The sequence below is a fragment of the Cynocephalus volans genome, chromosome 2 (assembly GCF_027409185.1).
Source record: "Cynocephalus volans isolate mCynVol1 chromosome 2, mCynVol1.pri, whole genome shotgun sequence".
NCBI lineage: Eukaryota > Metazoa > Chordata > Mammalia > Dermoptera > Cynocephalidae > Cynocephalus > Cynocephalus volans.
The window spans coordinates 196,350,398-196,377,065 of record NC_084461.1 but is presented as its reverse complement, the minus strand read 5'-3'; the positions used below and the strand labels follow the sequence as shown (position 1 = coordinate 196,377,065).

The 26,668-nt window shown below is 42.1% G+C and overlaps 1 protein-coding gene across 2 annotated transcripts in view; it reads right to left on the bottom strand.

Annotated features, from left to right (window-relative positions):
• The window catches only part of BICDL1 (BICD family like cargo adaptor 1), a 108,441-nt gene that overhangs the window by 14,635 nt on the left and 67,138 nt on the right, over positions 1-26,668 (bottom strand). The window contains exons 3-8 of one of the 2 annotated variants that reach the window (XM_063086062.1): positions 19,979-20,095; positions 15,613-15,759; positions 9,095-9,274; positions 8,204-8,422; positions 6,985-7,128; positions 1,123-1,253 (exon numbers count right to left, since the gene is read on the bottom strand). In XM_063086062.1, coding sequence (XP_062942132.1) covers positions 1,123-1,253; positions 6,985-7,128; positions 8,204-8,422; positions 9,095-9,274; positions 15,613-15,759; positions 19,979-20,095 — 938 coding nt within the window. The remainder of the gene's footprint in view (positions 1-1,122; positions 1,254-6,984; positions 7,129-8,203; positions 8,423-9,094; positions 9,275-15,612; positions 15,760-19,978; positions 20,096-26,668) is intronic. The other variant, XM_063086063.1, reaches the window with a different exon arrangement.

Here is a 26,668-nt window from a genome sequence, read left to right as displayed (position 1 = left end):
AAGGTATACCTGTTCCCCAATGTTCATCGCAGCACTCTTTACAATAGCCAAGAGTTGGAACCAGCCCAAATGTCCATCATCAGATGAGTGGATACGGAAAATGTGGTACATCTACACAATGGAATACTACTCAGCTATAAAAACGAATGAAATACTGCCATTTGCAACAACATGGATGGACCTCGAGAGAATTATATTAAGTGAAACAAGTCAGGCACAGAAAGAGAACTACCACATGTTCTCACTTATTGGTGGGAGCTAAAAATTAATATATAAATTCACACACACACACAAATGGTGGGGGGGGGAAGAAGATATAACAACCACAACTACTTGAAGTTGATACGACAAGCAAACAGAAAGGACATTGTTGGGGGGGAGGGGGGAGGGAGAAGGGAGGGAGGTTTTGGTGATGGGGAGCAATAATCAGCCACAATGTATATCGAGAAAATAAAATTTAAAAAAAAAATAATAAAAATAAAAATAAATAAAAATTATTGTTTCAACTGTGATCATTATATTGTTGTTGTGTTTTTTTAAGAAGTCTTTTTCCGGTAAAGACACATAGTGAAGTGTTTATGGATTAGATGACATGTCTTGTGGTTTAACATAATCCAATGGGGAGGTGAGAAAGTGGGTGGGGATACAGATGAAAAAACAATGGTTGTATGTTGATTAGTGTTGACACTGACAGATGGATAGATAGGGGTTCATCTTATGTTTTCTACTTTAACGTATGCTTAAAAATGTCCATCACAAAAAAGTAAAAAAAAAACCTAAAAGATAAAAAAATGAAGTAGAGATATATAATGAAATTGGAAAGCTCTCTAAGATATAAGCAATAAAAGAACAAGACATGTAGAGTATCATTCCATAAATGTTTAAACATTTAACATGTAACATCTACATTGCATAAATACCTACATACATACAGAGAAAAGATCTGCAAAAAATGCCTACCCAACTTTCAACAGTAGGGCCTATCTAGGTTGATGAATGGGATTGGGGGTGAGGGTGGGTAGCAGGGAACTCTAACTTTTATCCTTCTATTTTTCTGTATGATTAAATGTTTTAATTGAGCATACTCAATTTTAAAAATAAAATTAAGCCATCCCCACTCACTTTGCAATGGCCTCATCCCGGTCCCTGATGGCCTTTTGAAGCTGCTCCTTTGGCTCCTTGTCCTCAGATGTCACTCTGAGTCGGTCCTTCTCCTCTTTCAGTGCAGTCATCTCCACACTCAGCAGTGTCACCTAACAGGAGACCAAAGAGTAATGAATGTGATGCTCTCACTGCTGCTGGCCTGGGGTGATTTCTCCTCTGAGAGGGAAAAAAGAAAAAAGAAATCCCAGGCAGGCACAGGGTGCACATGTGCAGGTGCAGCCTGGTAGTGTTCCTCTGCCATCCTGCTCTGAGGGAGGGACTATCTCTCTCCTGAAGAAGGATTCCACATGCTAGGCTGGAGCATGGCGGTAAGGGGACTGGAGATGTTAAGCCCTGGACCTGCAGCCACAGCGTCACGTCCACTTTGTACTGAGCACACCACACCACCCCCTTCATCTCAAGGCACTCCCAGGTAACTAATGAAAGAAGACCATAAATGCATCAGAGTGCTGAAACACATTTTTTGAGGTAGGAGCTCAAGTTTTGTTTCCAGCCATCTTTCACTCAATATGGAATGCTGCTATCAGCAGGGCCCTGGATGGTTCCAAACCCTGGGATCTGGCTCCCATCTCTAACAGCACTTGGCACAGCCTGGCTCTCTTCCATTCTTCCTCATTCCTTTACCCAGGTCAAAGCCACATGGAATTTAGACACCTAAATGATGTTATCATCTTTTTCTCCAAACCTGCTACCTCTTCTGTGATGAATGGCACTGCAGCCCACTCGGGGCCTGGTGCCCAACCTGAGAGCTATCCTTTGGCAGTGAGGTGACACCAGGAGTGTCACTGACCAGAGCTTACCCTATCTCACAGGATAGTAACCCCGGACACACCATGATCCCTGTGATGGCAGGAAGTGTGCCATTATCCATCCCAGAGCCTGACTGTATATGGTGCTTAATCCTAAAACACTTGCGCAATGGACAACTGTTTTTTTAGCTAGTCATCATCCAAAATCTCTTCCTATTTTGGGGGCATTCCTGGTTGGTTGAGTCTCGGGGGAGACAGGGCATGACCTCCCATTAAGAAAGCCAAAGGAGGGGGGCCGGCCCATGGCTCACTTGGGAGAGTGTGGTGTTGATAACACCAAGGCCACGGGTTCGGATCCCTATATAGGGATGGCCGGTTAGCTCACTTGGGAGAGCGTGGTGCTGACAACACCAAGTCAAGGGTTAAGATCCCCTTACAGGTCATCTTTAAAAAAAAAAAAAAAAAAGCAAGCCAAAGGGGGATAGACATTTCCTTTCCTAGGCAGCCTGGACATGGTCACGTGACCTTGACTCACCAGTCACCGCCCCCCAACCTGGGACTGCAGTTCTTGAGGGAGTACTGCAAAGCCACAGGCAAGTGGGAAACCATTTACAAGGGCAGCAGATTGTTTCTGCTGTCTCCTTCCCATGGCTCCTTCCTGTTTTAGAGCTGAGTTCTCTGGCCTTCATGTTGATTCTGTAAGCTATCAGATTTAATTCCAATACATTTTCTTTCCTTTTAAGTTAAGCACAACAAATTTCTGTTGTTTGCAATCAGAAACCCTGCCTGTGAGCTTCTGATAAATACTTGTTGAATAATGGAAGGGTGGGAGCTCCTTCTTCTCAGTTGATAGGATCAAACATGAATCAGGATGCCTGACCCTGCCCTCTTGTTAAATATTACACACACTTTTGACATTTTTCCAAGGGAAGATCCATCCATACAGGTCTGCCTCCCTGCCACAAGGGGACAGATGACACTTTTCAGTATACTCCTCTGCTCTTCAAGTCCTAGGTCTAATCATCTTCACATAGAATGAAACTGAGCAAAGGCCCCAGGACAAAGGCTGAAGATTAAGCTTCCCTAGAGACACTTCAGATACTCCCCAGACTGAGAGAGCAGAGGTGCCAGCCCCTGGGGTAGCAGCCACTCTGGAGGAATTCGCAAGACACCCAACAATGAAGAGGGACAGAAGGACAATTTGTTGCCACTGTGGGCAATGGATTTTGTATTCTCAGGAGTCTGATAGGGAATGTGAGGGCCTGGTGCTCTGCACTGAGAATAGCCCAAAGCAGCAGTGTTCCTGGTGAGTGGGGTGAGAAGCCTTAAGGAAGAAGAGGCTGGAGTGCCTGAAGAGGCTGTGACATACTTATGCATCTAGCCCTGAGGCAAGCAAGGCCCCAGGTGAGAAGCTCAGCCTCACCCTGTTCATCAGCAGGTTCTGCAGCCTAACAGGCCAGAACTTAAGACCCAGAAAGCACCTAGCAGAGACAGTCAGACCTCCTCAGACCAAATGAGCCCTGAAATGGCCTTGAGCCTGCCAGGTATTCTGTCAGCTGAGTAAGGAACAAGTAAAACTAGATGCTAGGCTGGAAAAGCCAACATTTAATATGCTCTAGAACTTCTTTCTTTGGCCTGGAAAACCTGGTCAAGCTGGAGCCCACTACCATCTATCTGCCTTAGGAGAAATGACAAAGGACTTACCCTGTCTGAACCATACAAACTTTTCTTAAAAAGCAGGAATAAAAATAACTACTCCCCACCACCAAGTTGTTGTCAGGATCAAATGAGGTAAGTAACATTAAGGGCTGGCGCAGAGCCTGGCATATGGCTGGAAGCTCCACTCCCTTCTCCTCCCTCCCTCATGATGGGACCTAATTGCTGGCTGCTGTCATGAGGACTGATTTGGCTTGTTCATACTTGGACTTAAATTTCATCCACCCCTAAATCCACTATTCCCAAATAAGGTGCGTGTCCTCACAATTGCATAGCATCAAAGAAAACATACTGAAGTCACATATCTAGGGCTTTTTCTCTTTTGTTCAACTATTTGAGTGCCTACTCTAGGCAAGGGCCTGTGGTAGATGCTTTAGGAGAAGACCCTGAGTGTGTCCTCGTGGGGTCTACAGTTTCACTGGGAAGATGAGAAGTGAGCAGGGTAACATGACAAGACAGAGCCAGGGGAGCTCCATGAGGAAGGGAATCAAGAGGGTTTCAAGGAAAAAGTGAAACCTGACTAGGAACTGGAAGGATGAGAAGGGTCTCAGAAAAGACCCAGACGTGGGAAAGTACAGGGAGTGTGTGCCATTGTGCTTTTCTATCTTATGTTCAATTCTGCTAAAGCAAATAAGGTGAGATAGAAACAACAGAGAAGGAGGCTGGATGGCTGGAATGCAGCCAGACCATGCAGCCATGAGTTTTGATCATGGGAAGCCAATCCAGAACTTGAGGGGTGTCCCATTTTCAAGTCACACTTCAGGAAGATCAATCCAAATCACTTGAGGTGGGTGGGCTGTGGGGAGGCAGACAGATTGGGAAGTAGTGACCAAAGCCAGGGTGTGAAAGAAGGCAGGTCTGAAACAGGGAGGATGGAGGAAAGGGAAAATACTGAGATTTTACAGAGGAGGAGTCCCCAAGATTTGATTAGTGAAGCCCCAAATGCTCCCAGCACACGCTTGCCTGTGTTTTCATGCCCCTTCCAGAATAACTGGTGTGCACTCTAGTCAAGCATGAAGGACCCAAACAGAATTGGGACTGTTTCTACTGAGCCTCCTAAAACCTTGGTTACTGCCCTGAGAACTGGCTGAGGGACCTGGCAGATAAGTAGTTTTCATATTCTACAGACTAATCTCCCAAAGACCCGACCTGCCTCCTAGCAGCTGCTCCGTACTCACCAGAAGTGAGGAGTGGGCCGCGGTGAGCTGTGGAGAATGAAGGAGGGGGCAGTTCCTTGCCACTGACACAAAGGGGAGGAGACAGCACATGGTGCGAGGAGCCTGTGTTCTGCCAACATGATAATGGGCATGGGGTCTGGCTATGGATTTTGCCTCAAACAGATAATAAACAGTCAAATGAAACCTGGGCTCTCTTTTATTTAAGAATTTGGGTAGGCATCTGAGGGGTGGGCTACTATTGGCCACTCACCTTCCAGGTCCTACACCTCTGACCTGACCTCTGGCCTAGTTTCCAGGAGAGGAAAGAATACTCTCAGGTAGGAAGGCGGTGGGCTCAGAGGCTGCATCATCCATTGGATGAGGTTCAGCCCTGACCTAGGAGTTGGAACCTCGGCCCCACCTAACCTTATCTGGGCCCTACCCCCCAAATGGTCCAGAGATGGCTTTGATTGCCCTCAGACACTGTGAGGTCCCATCTTGTGCCTCTCTGAGTCTGGTGCAGTGCCAGGCACATGGTGGGTGTCAGCACATGCTGCACTGGCCTTACGTGAGGAGCACAATACCTGCTGTGATGGCTGCAATTTCCATGGTCTGGAACTCAATCTGCGTCCTACCCACTGCTATTCCCACAGAGCAGGTTTGGTGGATGCAGTGTGGCTGAGAGGTTTCCTACTTTGAGCATTTGGGGAGAGATGACCTATAGGAGAAGACCAATTCCATACCCCATGTGGATGTGAGTGCAACCATCTGCTTGGTGAACTATCTGAATGGGAATCCATAGGAACTGGCCTAAAGCAGTTATCAGCTGAACTTCTAAGGAGAATTCCCTGGTGGTGTTGGCTTCCTAAGTGGTTCCAAGGCAGATTCTTAGCAACCTATACTTTGCCTGTTTCTAAACGGAATAATGCCATCTGGTGAATTTCTGGTTTTATAATTCTGAGAAGCAAAAAACCAAAGTGAAACAAGAAGCCAGTCAATACCATAGAGCTGATAAGCAGAAGCCCCCCACAGAAATTTAAATAGGCTTTAAAATAAATAAAGCTTTTATTAATCCAAAGAACTTTTAGGTCCAACTTTCTCTTGCATTTTGTTCTTCCAGTCTGGAAGATCTGTCCCTAAGTCTGAACCACTCCCTGGTCAAACAATCACCTGAGGATCTCAGGTTTTAGTCAGGAGAATGTTTTTGGCTGCCCAACCCCACTCCTCAGGCCAGGAGCAAGCCACAGCTTTAAATAGCATCTCTCTGTCCTCGTTACCTGGTCACTCACTCATAGAAAAAAGAGTGCAGGAATGGCCGTAAGTGGGTCTCCTGATATTTTTGAGAAAACAATATTAAGAATACTAATGGGATGACCCAAAAGAGAAAGGAGTTTATTTCTATGAGAGTATTTCAAATGTAAGAAATACTGACTGAAGTGTAAGCCAGGACTAAATTTCATCTTGCAGCAGGAAGAGATGAATAGCTTTGGACAAGGCAAGGAAAGGGGCAGGCTGGGTGGGGGCAAGGTGTAACATGCCGCTTGTTTGGTGCTCCCCCAGCACCCATCCTCAAGTAGGACAGAACTTTTACACATGACTGTAGTCAAAAGGAAGAGCCTTTATTTGTCTCCTAGGATAGATTTTAGAAGCTCCTTTCTGGGTGGAGCTGCTCCTAAGTCCTTTAACACTTTTAGATGAGAATATAGATGTCCTTCTCCAGTGTTCTCAAGAGAGACGAAATCATGATCAAACAGGAAAGCAACAGTGAGGAAAGCAGTGAGTTTTTCTAAAGCTGAAAAACTGGCCGACAGAGGAAATGGTCCTGTAAAGATCAATTGTTCCTTGGTTTGTGAACCTCTCTGCCCAGCCAAAAGTGGCCTGGGAGCTGCAGCACTTTAAACTGTCAGCATCCACCAGTCAGACTAACTTTTGGCTTAGTGTAAGCAGGGTGTCACTGGAGGAAATGGAGGATAAGCTATTCTTATCCCTGCCAGTTTTACTTTGGGCTAAACTTAGAGTATTGGTTTCTTCTCTTGAAGACACCCACCTCATCTCAACTTCAGGTCACAGTCCCCTGAGGATTTGATGGAGGAGAGTTGATTCTCAAACAGAAGGGGGAGAGAAACTCACAAGCATCCCAAGAGAGCTGGTGGACATGTGCACATTCCCTGCACTGGACTGAAGTTAGGGGTGCTCACCTGGCTGTGGAGTTGCTGCAGCTCTTCTAGGCTTTGCCTCAGTTTACCCCTCTCTCCCTCCATGAGTTCCCTTAGGGCTCTTGAGTCCTCACTGGTCTGCCTTATCTGTTCTTCTAAGGAGTCATCATCAATTCTCCGGGAGCTCTGACAGCAAAAGAAAGAGAGCAAGCCAGAGATGGTGAGGTGGGAGAGAGATGGGGAGGAGAGTGAAGAGATGGTTAGTGGGGGAGAGATGGAGAGGAGAGTGGGAGAGAAGCATGGAGAGATGGTGGGGGAGAGAAAGACAGTAGGGAAGATGGTGGCAGGGGGAGGGAGAAAAAGAAGAGACACAAAAGGGGGAAGAAAGACAGGGTTAGAGGGAGAGATCCTCTTGCTCAATTTCAATCTGCAAACGATAGCTAGATGTTCATTTTTGTTTCAGGCTTCAGGGAAAGGAAGCTGTGTGGTGTAAACAGCACACCACAGTGTGACTGCTCCTTTCTCCCATGATGACCTGGCCTCTGTAACAATACACTCTACAAATCAACACAATATGGTCAGATAAAAACAATCACCCTTTCGTCTTCATCTAATATGGGTAGAAAGACAACTATTCTGTAGCAAGAAAAAACCTGAGGAGAAATATTGGCCTGAGAGCTAGGAGTGTAAATGGAGAGTAAATCAGGGAGAAGTCTGTCATGAAGCTAGAAGAAAGGCCAGTCTGCCCAAGATGCCCATGGGGACATTCCTCTCCTCCACAGGAGAGCCACATCAGGAATCCTAAAAGGCCCTTGGAGCTGTGCTCACTTATACTCTTTCGGCAGAAGCTTCAGATCTTTTAATTAGCCTAATCATAGCTAACCCCACCACTAGGACCAAAGGGCTACAGAATAGGAAGTTGCAATTTTAACCCGGATACAAATTTCTACATTCAATGTTTCCAAGAAAAGCCCTTGAACTTGAGGCCACCACTGTCTGTAGATAACTATATGGAGAAAATGACTCCACTTGTCCCTTGGTGTCTGTAGGGAGGTGACCTTGGAGCCTTCCATTCCCTGGTAATTGGCCCCTCTGCCTGGTCACCAGTATTCAGTACTTCCAAACAAATAAAGGCACTGAAGGAGTTCTTTCATATATTTTATATGGTTCCAGTTCCAGGGTTAACCTCACCTTCTGCACTAGGTTTCAACCTCCCGCCAGCCAGATCCTATGGGGGGATCTTCTCAGACTGGCATCTTACCGTGGGCTCCATGCCATCCACAATGCTCTGTATCAGTCTCTTGAGCTCGTTGAGGGCAGTGCGCAAGCTGCCAGCTGGCACATCCTTGGCAGATGAGGTTTCTGAAGACTCGTCCATTGAAGAGTCTGTGGAGACGGCTGAGTCGGCACTGTCATTTCCTCGAAGGTGTGCACAGAGATAGCGAACCTGGCAGTAGGCTTCCCAGAGCTGCAGTCTCAGCTGCTCCACAAAGAATTATTCTTGATTATGGACTCTAGAGAAGACTGCTACCTGGCAATATGAACCCAAAATACTGATACCCAAGACACCAGCTCTAAGAGGACTTTTTTTGTTTTGTTTTTAAATCATCTGTCCTAAGAAATAATGATATGTATACATCTATAGAGACCCCTCTTATCTGCCCTGCTCTCTAGTCCCTCCCATTTGCCACATAAAGCTCTTCCTTATATAATCAGTTCTTTGGTGGGAGTCAGGAAATGATTAGGAGAATGAGTGGTCATGGGTATTATAAAAAGAAGCCAATTGGATGGAAAGGATGGATAGTGAATGTTGTAGAACTCTGCCAATACAAGAGGTATGAGGCTGATCAGTAGTTAACAAGCATTTCCTAAGAGGCACTGGGGGGACATTGAGTGGGACTTGGCTCTGCTCTAAGCTTTGTCCTTTGGCAATTCTGCTCAATGCCTCAATGGACAAGCTGGGTGGAAAACGGAGGGGCCAGGGACATACTTGGTTCAGGCCTGCTTCAATGCACTTTAGCCAGAGGCCTAGGGCTGGCCCAGGTGCAGGACCACAGCCCTTGCCAGGCTGGGATCTGAGTCCTAGAGAGGACGATGTGTCCCAAGAGCCCCCAGGCAACCTCATGTGCTGGAGTGCCAGGGGTGCTAGCACCTGTTCTCTCTCTTGCTCCAGCTCTTCGGCCTCCATGCTCTGCTCAATCTCTGACAGGAGGGATGTGCTGGTGGCAGCCGAGCTCTGCAGACTCCTCTCCTCAGTGAGTTCTTCCACCTTCATCTGCAGCTGTCGGTAGGAAAGCCGCACCTCCTGGAGCTCCAGCTGGCTTTGGTGCAGCTTTCAAAGAGAGAGTAATTGGCAGTGAGGCTTGCTCAAAACAAAAGCAAACAAGAAAAACTGACCCTGAACCTGATCATACTTCTAGATCCAACCAATTTAGAGAAAAATACAGAGGAGATAAGAACATTTTAGACTATATCAGGGGATGCAGTCAGCAAAATCCAGATCTGGAAAATTCTACAGGACTAGTAACTCAATTTCTTCAACAAATAAATATCAGGGGGAAAAAAAGATAAAGGAGGAAGGTAGAGATTAAAAAAGACTTAAGAGACATATCACTGCAATCTGTGGGCCTATTTTAATTAGTATCTTGATTAGAACAGAAAATGTGAAAAAAAATTATGATAATTATGACAATTGAAAATTAGAACACTGAGTGGAAATTAAATGATATTAAGTAAATACTACTACAGTTTTTAGGTATAAGAGCACTGCGGGTTATATTTTTTGAAGCTCTTGTCTTTTAGAAGTACTCTTTATTTACAGATGAAATTATAAAAATTCTGAGATTTACTTCAAAATAATACGAGAGAAGAGGAAATGCATGTTGTGAAAATGGGGCAGGATTGGCCAGAGATTGATGGTTTTTAGAGCTGGGCAATGGAATACAGGGGACTTCATTATACTATTTTGTTGTTGAGTCTGTTTGAAATCCTCCATAATAAAAATTAAATACACTCACACATAGAGGCACACAAAGTAAGACTCTCACCGAAATGGCTAAAATAATAATAAAAAATAACATCAACTGTTGATGAGGATGTGGAACAACCAGAACTTTCGTTGCTGATGGGAGTGAAAAATGTATAAATATTTTGGAAAACTCTTTGGTACTTCATAATAAAGTTAAATATACACTATCTATCCTATGACCCAGCAATTCCACTCTTAGGTATAGACCCAACAAAAATGAAATGTTAGGGCCGGCCCGTGGCTCACTTGGGAGAGTGTGGTGCTGACAACACCAAGCCAAGGGTTAATATCCCCTTACAGGTCATCTTAAAAAAAAAAAAAAATGTTCACAGGAGACGTAAACAGAACGTTCATAATATCCAGAAATGGGAAACAATCCAAATACCAATAAAAATAGAATGGATAAATTGTGATACAGTTACTGTTGGAATACTATACAGCAATGAAAAAAGAATATACTCCTATCATACACCACAACATGGATGAATTTCATAGAGACAATGTTGAGACATAAAAAAGTATATAATATATGATTCTATTTATCAAAAGTTCCCATACTTCACTGAGATAGAAGAGATGAAAGTTGGAATAGATAGAGATTTGCTTTTAAGGAAGTGGCAGGTATTGCTTGTGGGGTGATGATAATGGTCTATATCTTGATCTGGATGATGGTTATACATTTGTATATATTTGCAAAAATTCATTGGGCTATCCACCTAAGATTTGTGTGCTTTACTGTATGTATGTTATATTTTCATGAAAAAATTTAAGGGGAGAATGGGTAGTTTGGAAAGGAGCTGGAAGTAGGATTTGTAATAACAGCTGGGTATTAATACCGAGAGTTTCCACACCCATGGGAAAAGCAGTCTTTCCCTACTTTCTGTGTCATGCCTAACAATTTAAAGATAAGGCTGCAGAGTTTGGAGAGGCCTTATACACTATCTGCCAATTTCCCTTACTTCCCACATCAAGTAGTTAAACCACAAGTGAAAAGTGACTTTCCCAAAACCATTGTGATGCAGAACTGGACTCAGGACTCCCAGTCCACGTCTCTTTCCACTCTCCACACACCTTACTTGTCCCAGAAAGATGAGATGTTAATCTATTTTAAAGATCTCTAAAGAGGAAGTCCCACAGTTCTAACTCTCATAGGCAGAAATATATAGGTTTTTTGCTTTGTCTAACCTAAGTCCTTCATCCTGTATGTTAAGTTGTTTGTTCTTTCTCAGTCCTTTCTGAAGACTGAAGGAGCTAATTAAGAGACATTCTTTTTCAATAGTTTTTCAAATAGCTTCCATTTTACAAGCCAAATATTATACATATTATAGATCATTTAGGTTTCCCCATAGACTCTCTTTCTTGATTTTTAAATGATCTCAGAGATTTTCACATAAGCCTACATCTTTAGAGTTGGCAGGGACACAGAGATCAATGACTCCAACCACCTCAGGATAAAACTGAGACTCAGAAAAAAACAAAAACAAAAAACTGAGGCTCAGAGAAGGGGAGGGATGCCTGTGGTAGAGAGGAGACAGCAACACAGGGATCACAGCTCAGGGGCAGGGCTCTTTCCCTCTCTTGAGGCTGCTACTTCATCCCTCTCTGCATTCTCTATGGCCCCTTCCGTGTGGAGTCCACTATGGCCCCTTCCATGTGGAGTCCACAACAGGGCACCACTCCATTGGGAGGTCACTACTACTGCATGTAAGGGGATGACCCAACCATGACTGCTAAATGTTTTCCTCTTTTCTGTCCACTCCATCACTAACTGCTTGGAAAACTGCAGACCCTAACTGCAGAATCGTCATCAGTTTGCTAGCCACCAGGCACATGGTCACATGCCACACATGTACACAAGCAATGTCTCCTACTATTCATATTTATGGCTGCATCCCCTACCATCCTTTAGATGGTTTAAAAAAAAAAAAGTGTACCCCACAGATATGTACAATCAACTATGTTACAATTGAAAAAAAAAAAAAGAGAGAGAGAGCAGACACTGTATTGGTCTTTTCCATAGTCTTTTTTTTTTTTTTTTTTTTTTTAAAGATGACCAGTAAGGGGATCTTAACCATTGACTTGGTGTTGTCAGCACCATGCTCTCCCAAGTGAGCTAACCGGCCATCCCTATATAGGGATCCGAACCTGTGGCCTTGGTATTATCAGCACCACACTCTCCCAAGTGATCCACGGGCTGGCCCAGTCTTTTCCATCGTCTTAACCAAGTCGACCTGTGGCTCCTGCAGAGATGCAGAGACTGTGGTTGTCTGGAAGCAACTCAGAGCTCTCTAGTTCTCACGAAGGGGGCAAACTGCCTTGCAGATCCTTTAGGCAATCCTTTAGGTGCCCTGGGAACTTCACCTTCACTGGTTAGTACCAGGAAATGGCTGGCTAATGGCACCAGTGGTCTGGATTAGCCCTAACTAGGAAGGGTTTGGAGCTTGGCTGCTAGAGAATGAAAAAGGAATTGGTAAGCCTGCTTTGCCTGGTTCCCATGGATCAGCAATACCTGCTGGTCCAGTGGGAACTCCTCCAGCTCCAGTTTTGAGGAAACTCAAAAAGAAAAAAATCAGGGTTGGGGGCGGGGGGGTGCGGGAAAAAAGACATTCCTAGGAAGCATTTGGCACATCTACAAACAGCATATTAAATTGGCAAAATGCTTTACAATTATTTTCTAGACAACTCCACATACATCTCAGCAGGAGAAGTTCAGCACAGACAAGTACAAGTTCTTGTGCACTGGACAGAATTAGTTCAATTACTCATGCACATTCAAAGGTGCTTAATTAATTATAACAGCATGAGAACAAAAGACCAGGAGAGGTCTGCACTCTGTGGTCAATAACCAATTCACCAACTGGACAGATATGCAGGAAAGCCAAACTCAACAAGGGAAGAGTCTATTAAATATGAGAACACTCTAAGATGAAAAATATCATTCTATATAACAAAGATGACACTAAGTATATTTACATATATGAATAAGGATGACACTAAATGTTTTGTGTTTGTCCAGTATACTAAGTTTAAGCTTGCAATACTCGTGTGGGCAGAAGTAGGGGCACTCTCCTCATTTTACATTTGCTGGAAACTGAGACAGCATAATGTTAAGTGATTTGCCTAATTGTACAAGATCAGCGTCAGACTGTGCTGTCAGAGTGTCCTGGGCCTGTGCTTTGCTGATGAAATCTACCCACTTGCCATGATTAGGCCCTGCACACATCTGTAAGATGCCTGGCTGGGTAAGAAACAGGGCAGTTAAGTGGTCCTTAGGGGGACAAAATCAATTTACTTTACTGGGTATGAAGGGTTTAGCAAAATTGTGCTGGCTGATTAGCTCTCTTGGAAGAATGTGATGCTGGTAACACAAAGGTCATGGGTTCAGATCTCCATACTGGCCAGCCGCCAAAAAAACTTTAAAAATTAAAAAAAAAAAAAGGTTAGCAAAATGCTTAAAACATACCGGCTGCTCAATAAATAATCATTTTCACCCCTATTCTTGGGTCTGAAAAAAAATCAGAGCTGGATTTGATCAGTGGTTTAAAAATCTGTTTTTGACAGTAGGACGCCAATTGTGTAGTGCAAGAGATGAAAAGGGGAGAGGCTCCTCTGATTGTGGCAGGCCTGTTGCCCTCCTGCTCAGCCTTTCTCTCACCCTTATCTGAGGATTTAAAATCATGAGATTAAATATATTCCAAGGCCACTAGCTTTTCATTTTACAAACCTGTTTTAGGACCATTCAACTGCTACCTACGTAAACTGGAATTTTTATTTTTGTGTCAGTACAGGCCATTTCAGCAACAGAAAGGGCTTTCTGTAGGACACTTGTAATTAGTCACAGCTAAGGAGAGTTTCACACGAACAGAAGGAACAATATTACAAATAAGAAAGATGAAAAGTCAGCCCATAAATGCAGATTTTCCAAACCAAAGTGGGAACTACCTTTGACTTGCTGTAGGCCCTTAGGTGAGTGAAACCCATTCATTTTTGAAGAAGTCCAATTGGAAGACAGTGGATGTGCAGATGGTGAGGGCGTGCATGTGGATGACTTGAGATTCTTGCTGCTAAAGAACATAGAGCCCACCATGCTAATCACACACTGGTCCCAGCTCTTTCCCCCATCCCAGCTTCCCAATTCTTGATTTGAAATAAGGACTCTTCATTTGTGAATTCATGCTAGCTGAAAAGTTTCTCATAGGCAGGTGCTACTTTTCTATTTTTCTGTACTTCTTTTTCTTCTCCTTTCCATACGCTATCTCAGCAACACTCAGGAGAGTGCATGATGGGGTAATAAATGCGGGTCAAACACTGACTTTCAGATGCAATAGATATGCAAGAAGTTATCACTGAGCAACAGGTAAAGCAGGTGGGAGGGCTCTAATGTCAATTCTAACAAGGACTTACTACAGGACTTTGGATAAATGATTCATTTTTTTCTAAGCCGCAGCTTTACTATGTATGTGAAAGCACCCAGTCCCCCTGTAAAAAGGCACACAAATGTTCACTTCTATTATCATCATCAACTTTGAAAAACGAGCAAATTCCTTTCCATTTTGAAAACTAATGTAAAGCTTTAGCCAGCACCATTTTCTATTCAACATTTACTGAGGTCCTACTATAAGAAAAGTTACCAGCTGAAGGTATAAAAAATATGGATGGAGAAAAGCTGTTAATTTTCCAAGAGGTTCACCACTCAAATGGCAGCTTAGCTGATGGTGTCAGTAACAAGTGATCTTAGTCTAAAGTGCTGTTTTCTTATCCCACAACCCAAGGCTTTCAAACAGCCTACCTATGAGTCCAGTGGGGCCTTCTGTGGCCTAGTCTTTGGGCAGGAACTCACCTGGTGCTCAAGTATAACTGGCCAGCCACACAGCACAAATGACACTGTTGCAATCCACTGCACTCTCTGGCATGCTCAAAGCATCCCCCTAGTCTCTGGCCCAGATGTTCCTAGGCCAGCCCAGCAAAGCATCTCGGTAGCAGATGCTACCAGTCTATTTTGGGGGAGGGTTTTGTTTTGTTTCTTGTCAAGTGTGAGCTTGGGTATTCAGCTGAGGCCTGGTGGCAGTTCCCAAATAAGGACAAATATGGCCATGCAGCAATTTTCTTTAGGAAGAAAAATAGAGACTAATTAGGCTCACAAAGGGGTCAGCTTGTGCCTTTTCTGGCAACTGGCAGAAGCAGGATATAAGTCTTGCTGTGTTCAGTGGGCAGCTTCTTGGTTTCTGCTCCGTGCCAGCCAACTAAACCCTTCAGCCTGGGAAAGCAGCAGCAGAGAGCATCAGGCTCCCTCTGAATTCTTCTAGCAGATTTCACAAATGCTAGGAGGCCAGAATGACACTCCCGGTGTTCCAGCCATGTTAACAGCCTAGAAAGAACTCTGTGAAATGGCTCCAGGGGCCAGTAGCTCAGAACACATTGGAAGGATGACCTGTGGGTTGTGATGCATTTCCTTTAGGCAGGGCCAGACTGGCCAAGGTAGTGATGCCCCGGGAATTATAACAGGGCCCACAGTGAGACCTCAGCGTCACCCACTCTTTACTGACCCCAGTGGTGGTGCTGGCCTCCCAGCCTTTTCTTTCTGGCTAAGTGTTCCTTTTACTTGGCTCTCATCCTGCAGAACTGCTTCTCTGTCCCAGTACCTGTAGGTCTTTGTCATGGCCCTGCCTCTCCAGGATCAGCACCCGGTCCTGCAGCTCCTCCACGGTCCCTTGGAGCAGGTCATTTTCCTCTAAGGTGGCGCTGAGACGATGCTCCAGCTCCCGTTTCCGATCTGACAGCATCTTGATCTGAAAGGGTGGAGAGCCACAAGGGTGGTGTGAAGTTATACCCAGGTTGACAAGTAGGAAGGAGGGACTAGCCCCCAAACATGAAGGCACGTGTCTTTAAGTGTTCTGCCAGGGGACTTGGTGCCCCCATCTCTGAGAGAACAGCTGTGACGTTCTAAGCTAATGAGAAAACCTCTCCCGTCTAGAAACCTGTCTGGGAAGGGGTAGGAGTTGAGCTTTGGGGAAGCTGGAATGTGGGATGCCAGGCAGAGGAAGGGGGAAGGTTAGCTTTAGAAATTCCAGAGATAAGACAGAGAAGGGCCCCACCTTGCCTGCCCTCAACTTTACCCCAACCCCACAACTTGCGGGGGGAGTGGAACCTAACTTGCTGTACTACTCATCATTCTAAAGTCATGAGCACAAGAAAATGCCCAAGAAATCCTCTGGAGCTGCCATGTTTTCATACTCTAGGGCTCCTCTCTGTCCTTTCCCCGACTGATGATCCCTCTGGCACTAGAGTCACAGCTCAGACCTGGTGCCCTGAGTTAACAGAGGAGCTGGCAGGGTACAGAAAGCAAAGCAATGCCTACATCAGCCCATGTCCTGGGAAGGAGCAGGACAGGGACACAGTGAATAACTGACTTTACTAAGAGTAAATTTTACCTGAGCAAGTAATTCATAAATAGAAGCAAATTCTCTCCTTTTACAAAACAGGCTGATATGTTTGTACAGAGTTCCCAGTCAGTCCCAAGACACATAAAATCTCCGTTTAGGAAGGTCTGCTACTGTCTTCAGTGTCAGTGATACAACAGAGGAAAAAAGGAAAGAGATTCCAAGTCATCTATGGCCTCAAAGTTTTCAGGGTAAGAAACTGAGCCAGTGCCCCCCAAGGCCAGTGATACTTCACCCAAAGAATATCACCCTGCTCAGAGGCTCCAGAAAGCTTTCCCAGGTCTTCTCAATTGGCACTGGATTTCAGGGAACTTTTGGAGTTTTGGGGGTCCCCCAGATGCAAGACTGCAAGTTCCCTGCTGGACTGATTTCTCAACCACATCTTGCTACTAAATATTCTCCTGGCATCGTTAAGATGTCTCCAGGCTCTACAAGTCTAGCTCAGATAATGATTCCTTAAGGCTCTTAATTAGGTAAGTTTAGGGGATCAGTCTCAGAACTTTTCCAGGGGAGTTATTTTTTTTGATGGTTAATAAAGCATTTTTATTAACTAAGTGATTACCACTGGAAGTTATGCTCCTTTTAATCAGATGAGGTTCAATGTTATTGCTAAGTGGAGAGAACAATTCTGATATTCCTCTGAAACAAAGTAACAGAAGTAGACCACAAACCACAGTTGGAAAATTCACTTAAAGTCCTGAATATTATGAACTAAAAGAATCCTGCTGTTTCAATTACCATTAAACAATTAAAACTGCAGAGTACTTCAATGATTTCCTATAAATTAAAATTAAAGGGGGCCGGCCCGTGGCTCACTCGGGAGAGTGCGGTGCTGAGAACACCAAGGCCCCGGGTTCGGATCCCATATACGGATGGCCGGTTCGCTCACTGGCTGAGCGTGGTGCTCACAACACCAAGTCAAGGGTTAAGATCCCCTTACCGGTCATCTTTTAAAAAAAAATAAAATTAAATTAAAGAAGACATTCATTTCAAAGTGCTGTATTGAAATTACATTGACAATTAGTATTTGATGCTTATTTAAAATTATCTTCTGTGTAAATATTTTTCATTATATAAATTTACTTGTCCCTAAGACTTTTTGGAATATTAATCCCATCAGCAATGCTGATTTTTTTTTTTTTTAGTTTATTTTTTAAATTTATAATTATACAATGTAGTTGATTTTTGTGGCCTTTTACCAATATTCCTCTTCCAGGGGAGATTTTGAAATCAATGAAACTTATTCCAGGTCCGCTGAGATCTACCTCTTCCCTCTGCTTTTTGGCTGTTCTCACTCTGTACTAGAATTCTGTTCATAGGGCACAGATCTTCCCTGGCCACCAATCGATCAGATAGGATGTCGTCCTGGGGAAACGAAGTATGTGGCCTTTGTCCAGTGCGATCGGGTATCTGGCCAAAGAAATACTGTCTCTCAAGTGTGCACCTGGGTAAAGGACCAAAAGGAGCAAGTCCCTTTTGTAAATGGACCCACTATTCCCTATACTGAAGCAAAGTTACCTGCATGAAGAGAATTCTTACTCTAGTTGATTTTCATTTAAATACCCTCTGAACTTTAAATTTTCCTTCCAATCTGACTTTTTTTTTTTCTAACCTCACAACAAGGACATGCCGCTATTTTTTTTTTTTTTTGTGACTGCGCTCAGCCAGTGAGCGAACCAGCCATCCCTATACAGGATCCGAACCCGCAGCGGGAGCGCTGCTTTCAGCGCCGCACTCTCCCGAGTGAGCCACAGGGTCAGCCCCTAAATTTTCCTTCCCATGGATCTTCTTTGTCTCCCCAGTTTCACTCAGTGAAGTAATGAGGTAATACGATTCTGATATAAAACAGACCATTAAAAAAAACTTAGTTCAGAGCTACGTGAAGTAACTTATTTGAAATGAACAATTTCTTAGCTTGGCTTTTAAAAGTAGCAATGTTACTGGATGAAGTAAGGAATCAGCAGTAGGCCACTGCAGTGGACTGAATTGTGTGCCCCCCAAATTTAATGTGTTGGAGGCTTGGTCCCCACTGTGACAGTGTTAAGAGGATGGGAAATCCTACTATGGTAATTGAAAGGTTAGGCCTTGAAGAGGTGATTAAGTTGATGGTTTAATGGTCATGGGCATGGTTCTGAGGGCTTTAAAAAAACAGCACATGAAAAGTTTTCTCTCTCTGCTCTGCCATTCTGCCATGTGAGACCCTTGCTTTATTGCCAAGGAAGACCCTCACCAGATGTGTTCCTGGACTTTGGACTTCCCAGCCTCCAAAATCATAAGCTTTAAATTTCATTTTCTTATAAAGTACCCAGTTCCAAGCATTTTGTTATGAGCAACAGAAATGGACTAATACAGCCACCAACTCCCTCACCCCACCCTACATACCCTGAAATTATTACCAAATTTGGCAATAAACATTTCTGTGAATGACCTGTTGATGAGGGTCTAGAAAAAGTGAATAAAAAGAGAAAGAGGAAGACAGGCAACTCAAAGGAGTCAGAGCCTGGCAGAGGCAATTGAATGGCAAGTCATGCACACAAATGGTCACAGACAGGCATGCCAAACCCCGCCAGAACAAACTCTACTTACTTCAAGAACCTGCTGCTCAATACCAGTAGGAATTCCAAGGGAAAGAGGAAAGAAGGGAATGGAAGGCAGGAGAAAAGAGAAGATATTGACAGCCTTTAGGAAAAGCATCCTCAGGTCATTTATGAAGCAGGGAAGCAGCCCATCTGGGGTTCTCTGGTCTGACACAATGGCTAATTCCTTAATCACAGTGGCAGGTGCTCATTCAATTTGGCCCTAGACTGTCCCTCAAAGTTTGACTTAGCCAAAGGGCTGCTGTTTAGATACTTGGCTGAGGGGTCTTCAAGAGCAGATTAGGTGGAAGCCTCCTTAGGGGGAGCCCATTTGCCTGGTGATATGACTCTCATCCTCTCCTCACCTCCCAAGCTGGATTCTCACAGTATTGTTCTCCAAGTTCTACTTTCTTTTTCCTTCTGGCCCATTCAGGGACATGGTCCCTGGTCTATGTTCTGCCCTCTCATGCTAATTCTTTCAATAACATTACTATGTTCCAGGTACACACAAAGTGCTTTCCATGTTTTAACCCATCAAACCCTCCCCAAAACCTACAAAGTAGAAACTTATATTAGTCTCATTTTACAGATGAGAATAGTAGCAGACCCTATTAAGACTGACCGAACTGGACCTAAATGGAATAGAGAAGGGGAAGATGCTCTTCCCCATCTTCTATTTGGGACTGGCAAGGATATTTCTGGAGGGATCAACACATTCAGTAAAATTTAGGTCATTCATGATTTCAACAGAGTCTGCAGTAACTCTGAGCAATTTTATTTTTCCAGACAACAGGCTACCCAGAGGAACATGGATCAAGTGTTCCCCATTTAGTTTCTCACAGACATGCTTCTCTTTAGAGATTTTAGTCCCTTTTATATAGAGCAGGTTTATGTCTCCCAGTTCAGAGTGCTCCTTATCCAAAAGGCCCAGTGCAGAGCCTCCAAGGAGAAAAGCACTTTCACCTCCAAGCACTGCCACATGGGCGGCTCACCTCAGCCTGAAGGCTCTCCAGCCGGATGATGTGCTGGTTGGTTGATGAGTTTTTCTCCCGAAAGTCTTCTCTGAGGGCGTGGACCTGCATAGAGAGTTGTCTCTCAACTTCTGATGCCTGCAACAAAGGAGACTTTCAGAGCTGATTCAGAAATTAGGCAAAAGAAGTCTGTTAAGATTTTTGCCTTTCATTTATCATGCATCTCTGCACTTTCCATTCTGTAAGGAGTACTACATAAGATGCTTTCTCACTCATGATCGATTTGTTCTCTTAATGCCTAAACAACACAAACCCTTAACCCCACCTCCACCATAAATGACTCTGTCTAGGTCTGAGACCACTTTACTGAACAGAGTAAAGCCCTAGAAAATAGCAAGCTCTTAAACGTTAGTTATCATTATTATTCTGCATATAGCAAAAGCTCAGCAAATATCTACTAAATTGAGAAAAAGTCTCAGTATTATAAGATAGATCACTTACTGCCTTAGAAATTCCTTTACTTCTCCCATCAATTTACTCAGCTGGGGTCAGCCAAATCATCTCTGTCTGCATTTCTCACTTCCACTCAGTATGGGCACTATTTGAAATTCCCTGTCATGTCTGTTAAGATTTTTGCCATTCATTGCTCAAGGACATTTTCGCAAGTTTTAATTCTCTATGGAATGCTGGCTGAGATGCTTATTTCCTACCCCCATCCATTTATTCTCTAATGCCGAAACATAAACACCAAAATAGCATTTGGTGTTGCAGGACAGTCATCTGAAAGAAGGCTCCCTTGATAACACATGAACTCTTGCCCTCCTCTTGAGGGCCCAGCCCAGCCCAGACCTCATGGAGGAAAGCCCTAAACACCACCCTGCAGACAGTAGAGGCACAGGACAAGCTAAGTAACTGCCTCAATGCTTTTTAAAGGCCAAATAGGGTCAGTAAGCTTTATGGGTTCCTGGGAGAGACTGGAATGATGAGGAAAGGCTTTCCAAGGAGGTGGGCTGGTGATCACATTGAAACGGTAGGCTAGCTGTTCAATGAGGCTCTCACAGTAATGGTTACATGTTCAATAATTTTTTTGTCTTCAAGTACTATATAACCAATTGCCCCCTTCTTTTTTTTTTTTTGGCTCCAGAGATTCAACAAATGTCTCGCTGGACTAGAGAGCCATGTAAGAATCTTTACCTATTTCTTAAGCAACAATTACAAAACACAATACAAAATAAATTCAAACTATCTGTTTCTTTTATACTATAAATTTAACTTCAGACACCAGTAGCTTGTTTTAGACTTCTCAATCACTTAGCAACATGTTAGTCACTCACCTTGCCTGAAAATCACATTAGCAATATTTATTGAATACTTACTATGTGCCAAGAATTGTACTAAATGCTTTCAATGTATTATATCAATTATCACCCCCAATTTACTTACAAGGGAAGTGATGGAACTTGCCCAAGATCACAGTAAGTGACAGCATCAGGATGGTAAACTTAAGGCTGATTTACCCTCAAATTAGGACTGCAGTACTGCCTTCTTGTATTTTGAAATAGTTTTTCCTATTTCTATTGCTCACTACTGAAACCAAACTTTACACGAGTCCAATTTAGCAAGGGCTTTTCTTTCATTTCTTCTTCTTTTTTAATACTAAGCAATTTCATTTAAGACTCTTGAAATTTCTCCTAATGGAACGTAAGGCTCATCAGGAAAATTCTCTCTCATATGCTAGAGTTTGATTATCTGTACTAAATTCAGTTGACTATTGGGGTTTCAAACATATTTAGATTTGCAAAGCATTGGCTAATTCGGGTAGCTTATCTTAGTCCTAGCATCACCACTTTGATATGAATCACAAGACAATTTGCACTGAGAGCTACAAATCTAGCCCAGCTTGTATTAGAAATGCTCCTGTAGACTAGTTTCCTCTCAAAGAGAACGTCCTAGAAATAGAAATCTATCTCTTCCCACCAGGAAGTTTGACTCCAGAGCCTGAGCTCTTAACTACTAAGCTATAACATTTCCTTTAAATGTCTGACTCCTAGGATGTGCCCAGAGATGTACTATTTTCAAAGGCTTTTAACCTACGTTTCTCATTGGACTCTCCAATAGCCCTAAGACTTACCGGCCTCATTTTGCAGACAAAGAGAATAGAGGCTGAGAGGGAGTGTCACTAAAATGGTCTTTGGTCACCACACCACAGCTACCTTCCACCCAGGGGCCAATCATTTGCCTGTGATGGTGATGGAGGGGATGGATCAATCAGAGTTATAAACCCACCAATTGTAAGGTGCTAACGTGCCTTTTAGAGCAAATTATTTTCTTCTTATTTAGAGATAAAATCTGGTTCAGATCTTTAGACTTGACCAATACAATGAATATCAGCTGTTTCTGCACATAAATTAAGTAATAGTCTCTTAAGTCTGTATACAACGCTAATGTTCCAAATGCTTTCTGATCAAAGAATCAGGAAGTACAAAGCCAGCTCCATAATGAATTTCAGAGCTTTTTAAAGCTCCAAGTCAGAGAGTTAGCCAGGGGAACAGCAGTCTCTCTGAAGGAACCATTCTGCTCCTGAGAGGAGGGATGGTATCATGAAAAGAAAAAAAGTTGAGTCAAATAATCAGGGTTAGAGCTCCTGTCCCGCCATATATATGTGTACATGTTATATGAGTCATTTCACCTGAGTCTCACTTTCCCAAATTATAAATATATTTCTCCTTTACCTATTAACAGACAAAGGGCAGTTCTAAAGGAACATCCCATTTCCCTGTTTCTATTTTAGGACAATGCAAGATTGAGTTGAATCACTGAAGTTTAGGGAAATTAAAAAGTAAAGAAATATTACACTGCCAGAAAGCTAGGCCAAGTGTGAGAAAGGGTAAAAGATTCAAAGACCAGTTGTTTGCTTTTTTTTTTTTTTTAAAAAGGAACCGAGGACACTATGTATATGTTATAGGGCACTGTCATACACACAGCCCACTTTGTGGTTCTACACTGAAAACAGCCTATTAAAGTGACTCAGCCAAAATCATGAAGGTGGTGGGTCAAGCTAAAAATTATGGAGAAATACAGAAATATTTGGCAGCCACGTCTTTCAGTTTTGCTCTGAAAGTGGCCCTTCAAAGCTATCGAAAAGCCAACAAATATCCAGGAGCTATTCTTCTCTTGGAGAAACAAAGTTTCCTGCTTGTAGGTTTGAGGCAGCAGCCACCACCTTCGGACCTTTTTTGGTGGTGGGGGTGGGGTGACAGTAGGACAATTCATTCTTACAACAGAAAATGGCAGGCATAGGTATTACAGCTTATTTCTCAAAATGATGAGTTTTGTGACACAAAACAACATCTGTAATCACAGGTGAATAGATGGCAAGATATTACTTCAAGCATTTGTTCTATTTTTAAACTTTAAAATTTTTTCTATAATAAAAGTAACAAACATTCAAAGTAAAAAAAAAAATTAAAGAGAACTGAAGAATTAAAATGAAAGTTAAAAATTTCACTAGTCATTAGCGCCACTCTCCAGAGGTGTTCACTGTTAGAGATCTTTCTTGTGAGTCCTTCTAGGAATTTTCTATTTATACCTATCTATCTAAAACATTATCCAAAACCTCGCCTTTAAAAATACATCTATTTTAACATCTTTCCATTTCATTCTGTAGACCTACCTTATTCTTTTTAACAGTTATTTGGTATTTAGTAATATGAATATATCATAATTTAACTAGTCCCTTCTATGAACATGTAGAATGTTTCATTTTTTTTACTATTATAAACATTGCAGCAAAAAATATCTTTGCTCACCCATCTTTGTGCTTGTGGAAGAATATTCTGTAAATGGATAAATCCCATAAATGGAACCATTTGGTAAAAGGATATGCACATTCATTTTGATAGATTTTGCAAACCTGTCCTCCAAAAAAGGTTCCATCAATTTATACCCCTGCAGATAGTACAAATATTCCTGCTTCTCCATACCTTGCCACCACTGAGTATTATGAAATGTTTTAAACTTTTAAATACTTATTTCTGATATCTTCAATAATTTGTCTCTTTTACTTTCATAGCACACAGACTGGATGAAAAAGAAAATAGAAGACATTCAAAAAATAATTTTTGTTATAGAATGCTGGAAAGATTAACAGTTATATAATCCCTGAACTATCTGAAATGAACTCCTTTTATAATATGAGCACTTGAGTTACTATTATTTAATAAATCCTCACGTTGGCAAAACAAACTGACAGTGTGTTCTTTCTCCCTCATATGTCTGATTTGGTCAGAGTACCATCTAAAACAGATTACTTCCTCCCCACTGAGCAGAGCTCTTCCATGACTACTTTTCTTATTGACATGATTAATAACACATGAACATCTCCCCACAATGGAACATTTAGATTAGGTTTGTTTAAACTGTCCAAAGCAGAACTGTTAACTATACATTTTCTTGTTAACTGGAAGAAAGGATATGAGCACTCATTTAACTTATTTGTCAAAAGGAAAAAAAAATGAACCAATTAACTTATAATTATCATAGGGAAGAGCTACTCTTTTAATACTCTGTTTGAATAACTGAGTTTTATTTTAAAAGAGAAAGTAAATCTCAGTCTTTCTTTTGCCAAGGTGTGGTGGATAATGGACACCTGGGGGTGGCAGTGAGAGTGAAAATGAGGATGATGATGACAGCTACAGTAATGGTTCACACACTGAACATCTATTATGTGCTTTACCCTGTTCTGAGCACTTCATATTTATTATCACATTCAATCTTCATTAATAACATAAAGAAGTGGGTAATCTGAACTTATCCATTTAAAGCTGAGGATATGGAGGGTAAGTCATGTTCCTAAGGTCCTATATGTTGGAGTTGAGATTCCCAACCAGATCTGTTGCCCCTACAGCCATACTCCTAGTCTCAACACGATAGTGTTTCCTCTCTATCCCTTTTCTCTCTCTCACAATGCTTATTAAAATGAAAGTGATATTAGAGCAACAACCTTGAATTTGTTCTAATTTAGGGCAAAGAGTGAATTATTTTAAAACACTGGTACTTTACTGTGGTTGAGAACAGTTGTGTTAGGACGATACTTTAAAAATAATTGAATTTATTTTTAAATTTAAATGTAACAAAACCCCATCACAGAATATGCATATTTAAAAAGATACTGTTAGCATTTTGTTGATTCACCCCTAATCTTTCATATGTGTCACAAGTTTGTGTGCAGTTATAATCATATGCAAAAGCATTTCCATATTAATATTACTTTTCTTTCTTTCTTTCTTTTTTTTTTTAAAGATGACCAGTAAGGGAATCTTAACCCTTGACTTGGTGTTGTCAGCTCCACACTCACCCAGTGAGCTAACCGGCCATCCCTATATGGGATCTGAACCCATGTCCTTGGTGTTATCAGCACCACACTCTCCTGAGTGTGCACGGGCTGGCCCTTAATATTACTTTTCTTAATGATCACTTTTATATGACTGCATAATATTCCATCAAGTAGATGTGTCACAATTTACTTTACCACTCCCTTATTGTTAGTCACCTGGGATTTCCCCATATTTTGCAATTATAATGCACTGATGAATACACGTCACTGGGGTGGTGGTAGTAGAACTTACCCAAGTAGAAGTGGACTGGACAACCTAACTGTGTCAGAAAGGTAGATGAATATTCTTTAGAAAAGAAAAACCACACAAATTTGAACCAAAAAATGGGTTTTTGATTAGCCTTTACTTAACCAAAAATCCAATTAACCAAAAATCTACATTTTCTGATTTTCAAGGTTTTACCATTAAAAACTTTAAAATTCAGTAATGGGTGCCATGAACCTATCAACAGCATAATTACAGGATAAGCTTTCTTTTAACTCTCTTGATTATTTATAGTACTCAAAATGATAGCCTTCTACTGGATGATTTAACAAATGCAAAAAATGTAAAATAGTTTTCTGTTTCCACTAGACTTGAGTATGCCAATTCCCCACAAAAGTCTTTCAAAAGTAAAGCCTGTAAGTGCAGTATGTCATGTGTTTATATTTTCCTTAATATTTAAAGACAATAAGATTTTCAAAATAAATAAATAAAGACAATAAGATTTTCACTAATACCTTTCCAAAAAAAGGCTTCACTTCTGGTAATATGGTGTGCTAATAGAAAAGTCTTCTTACAAGAATCAAAGAGCTGGCAAAGTAGTGGTAGAGCTATGGTAATGTTTCACGTATGCAAATAATTACAACCAGCCAATGGAATACAAACAGTAACAAATAAAACTAACTGCATGATAACTGAATGACATAGCCACACTTGAATGGAGTAAAGAAGGAAATAACTAACTTAAATAACTTTGGAAAACAGGCTTTTAACTGTATACTGTAAAGTTCAAGAGAAAAGGAACTATACACAGATATTACACCATAGTTAATAAATTTGTTTCTCACAGGGGTATGGATTACTGATTCTGAAACTACTGTTATGTGTTTAATAGAATTGAACAAATAAGTAAATATATTGTGGATCACGAGAACAAGGTTTTCCTCTTGCAGAAAAAGAAGTTATAAATAAGGAAAGATGGAAGACTAGAATGAATCCTATGGTGTTGGACTGAAATCAATGATATTAGCATGAACTTACGGTTTTTAATACATACACAATTGGAAGGACTGAGAAATAAATATAGATGTGTGTTTATGAGTATGTTAGTGTA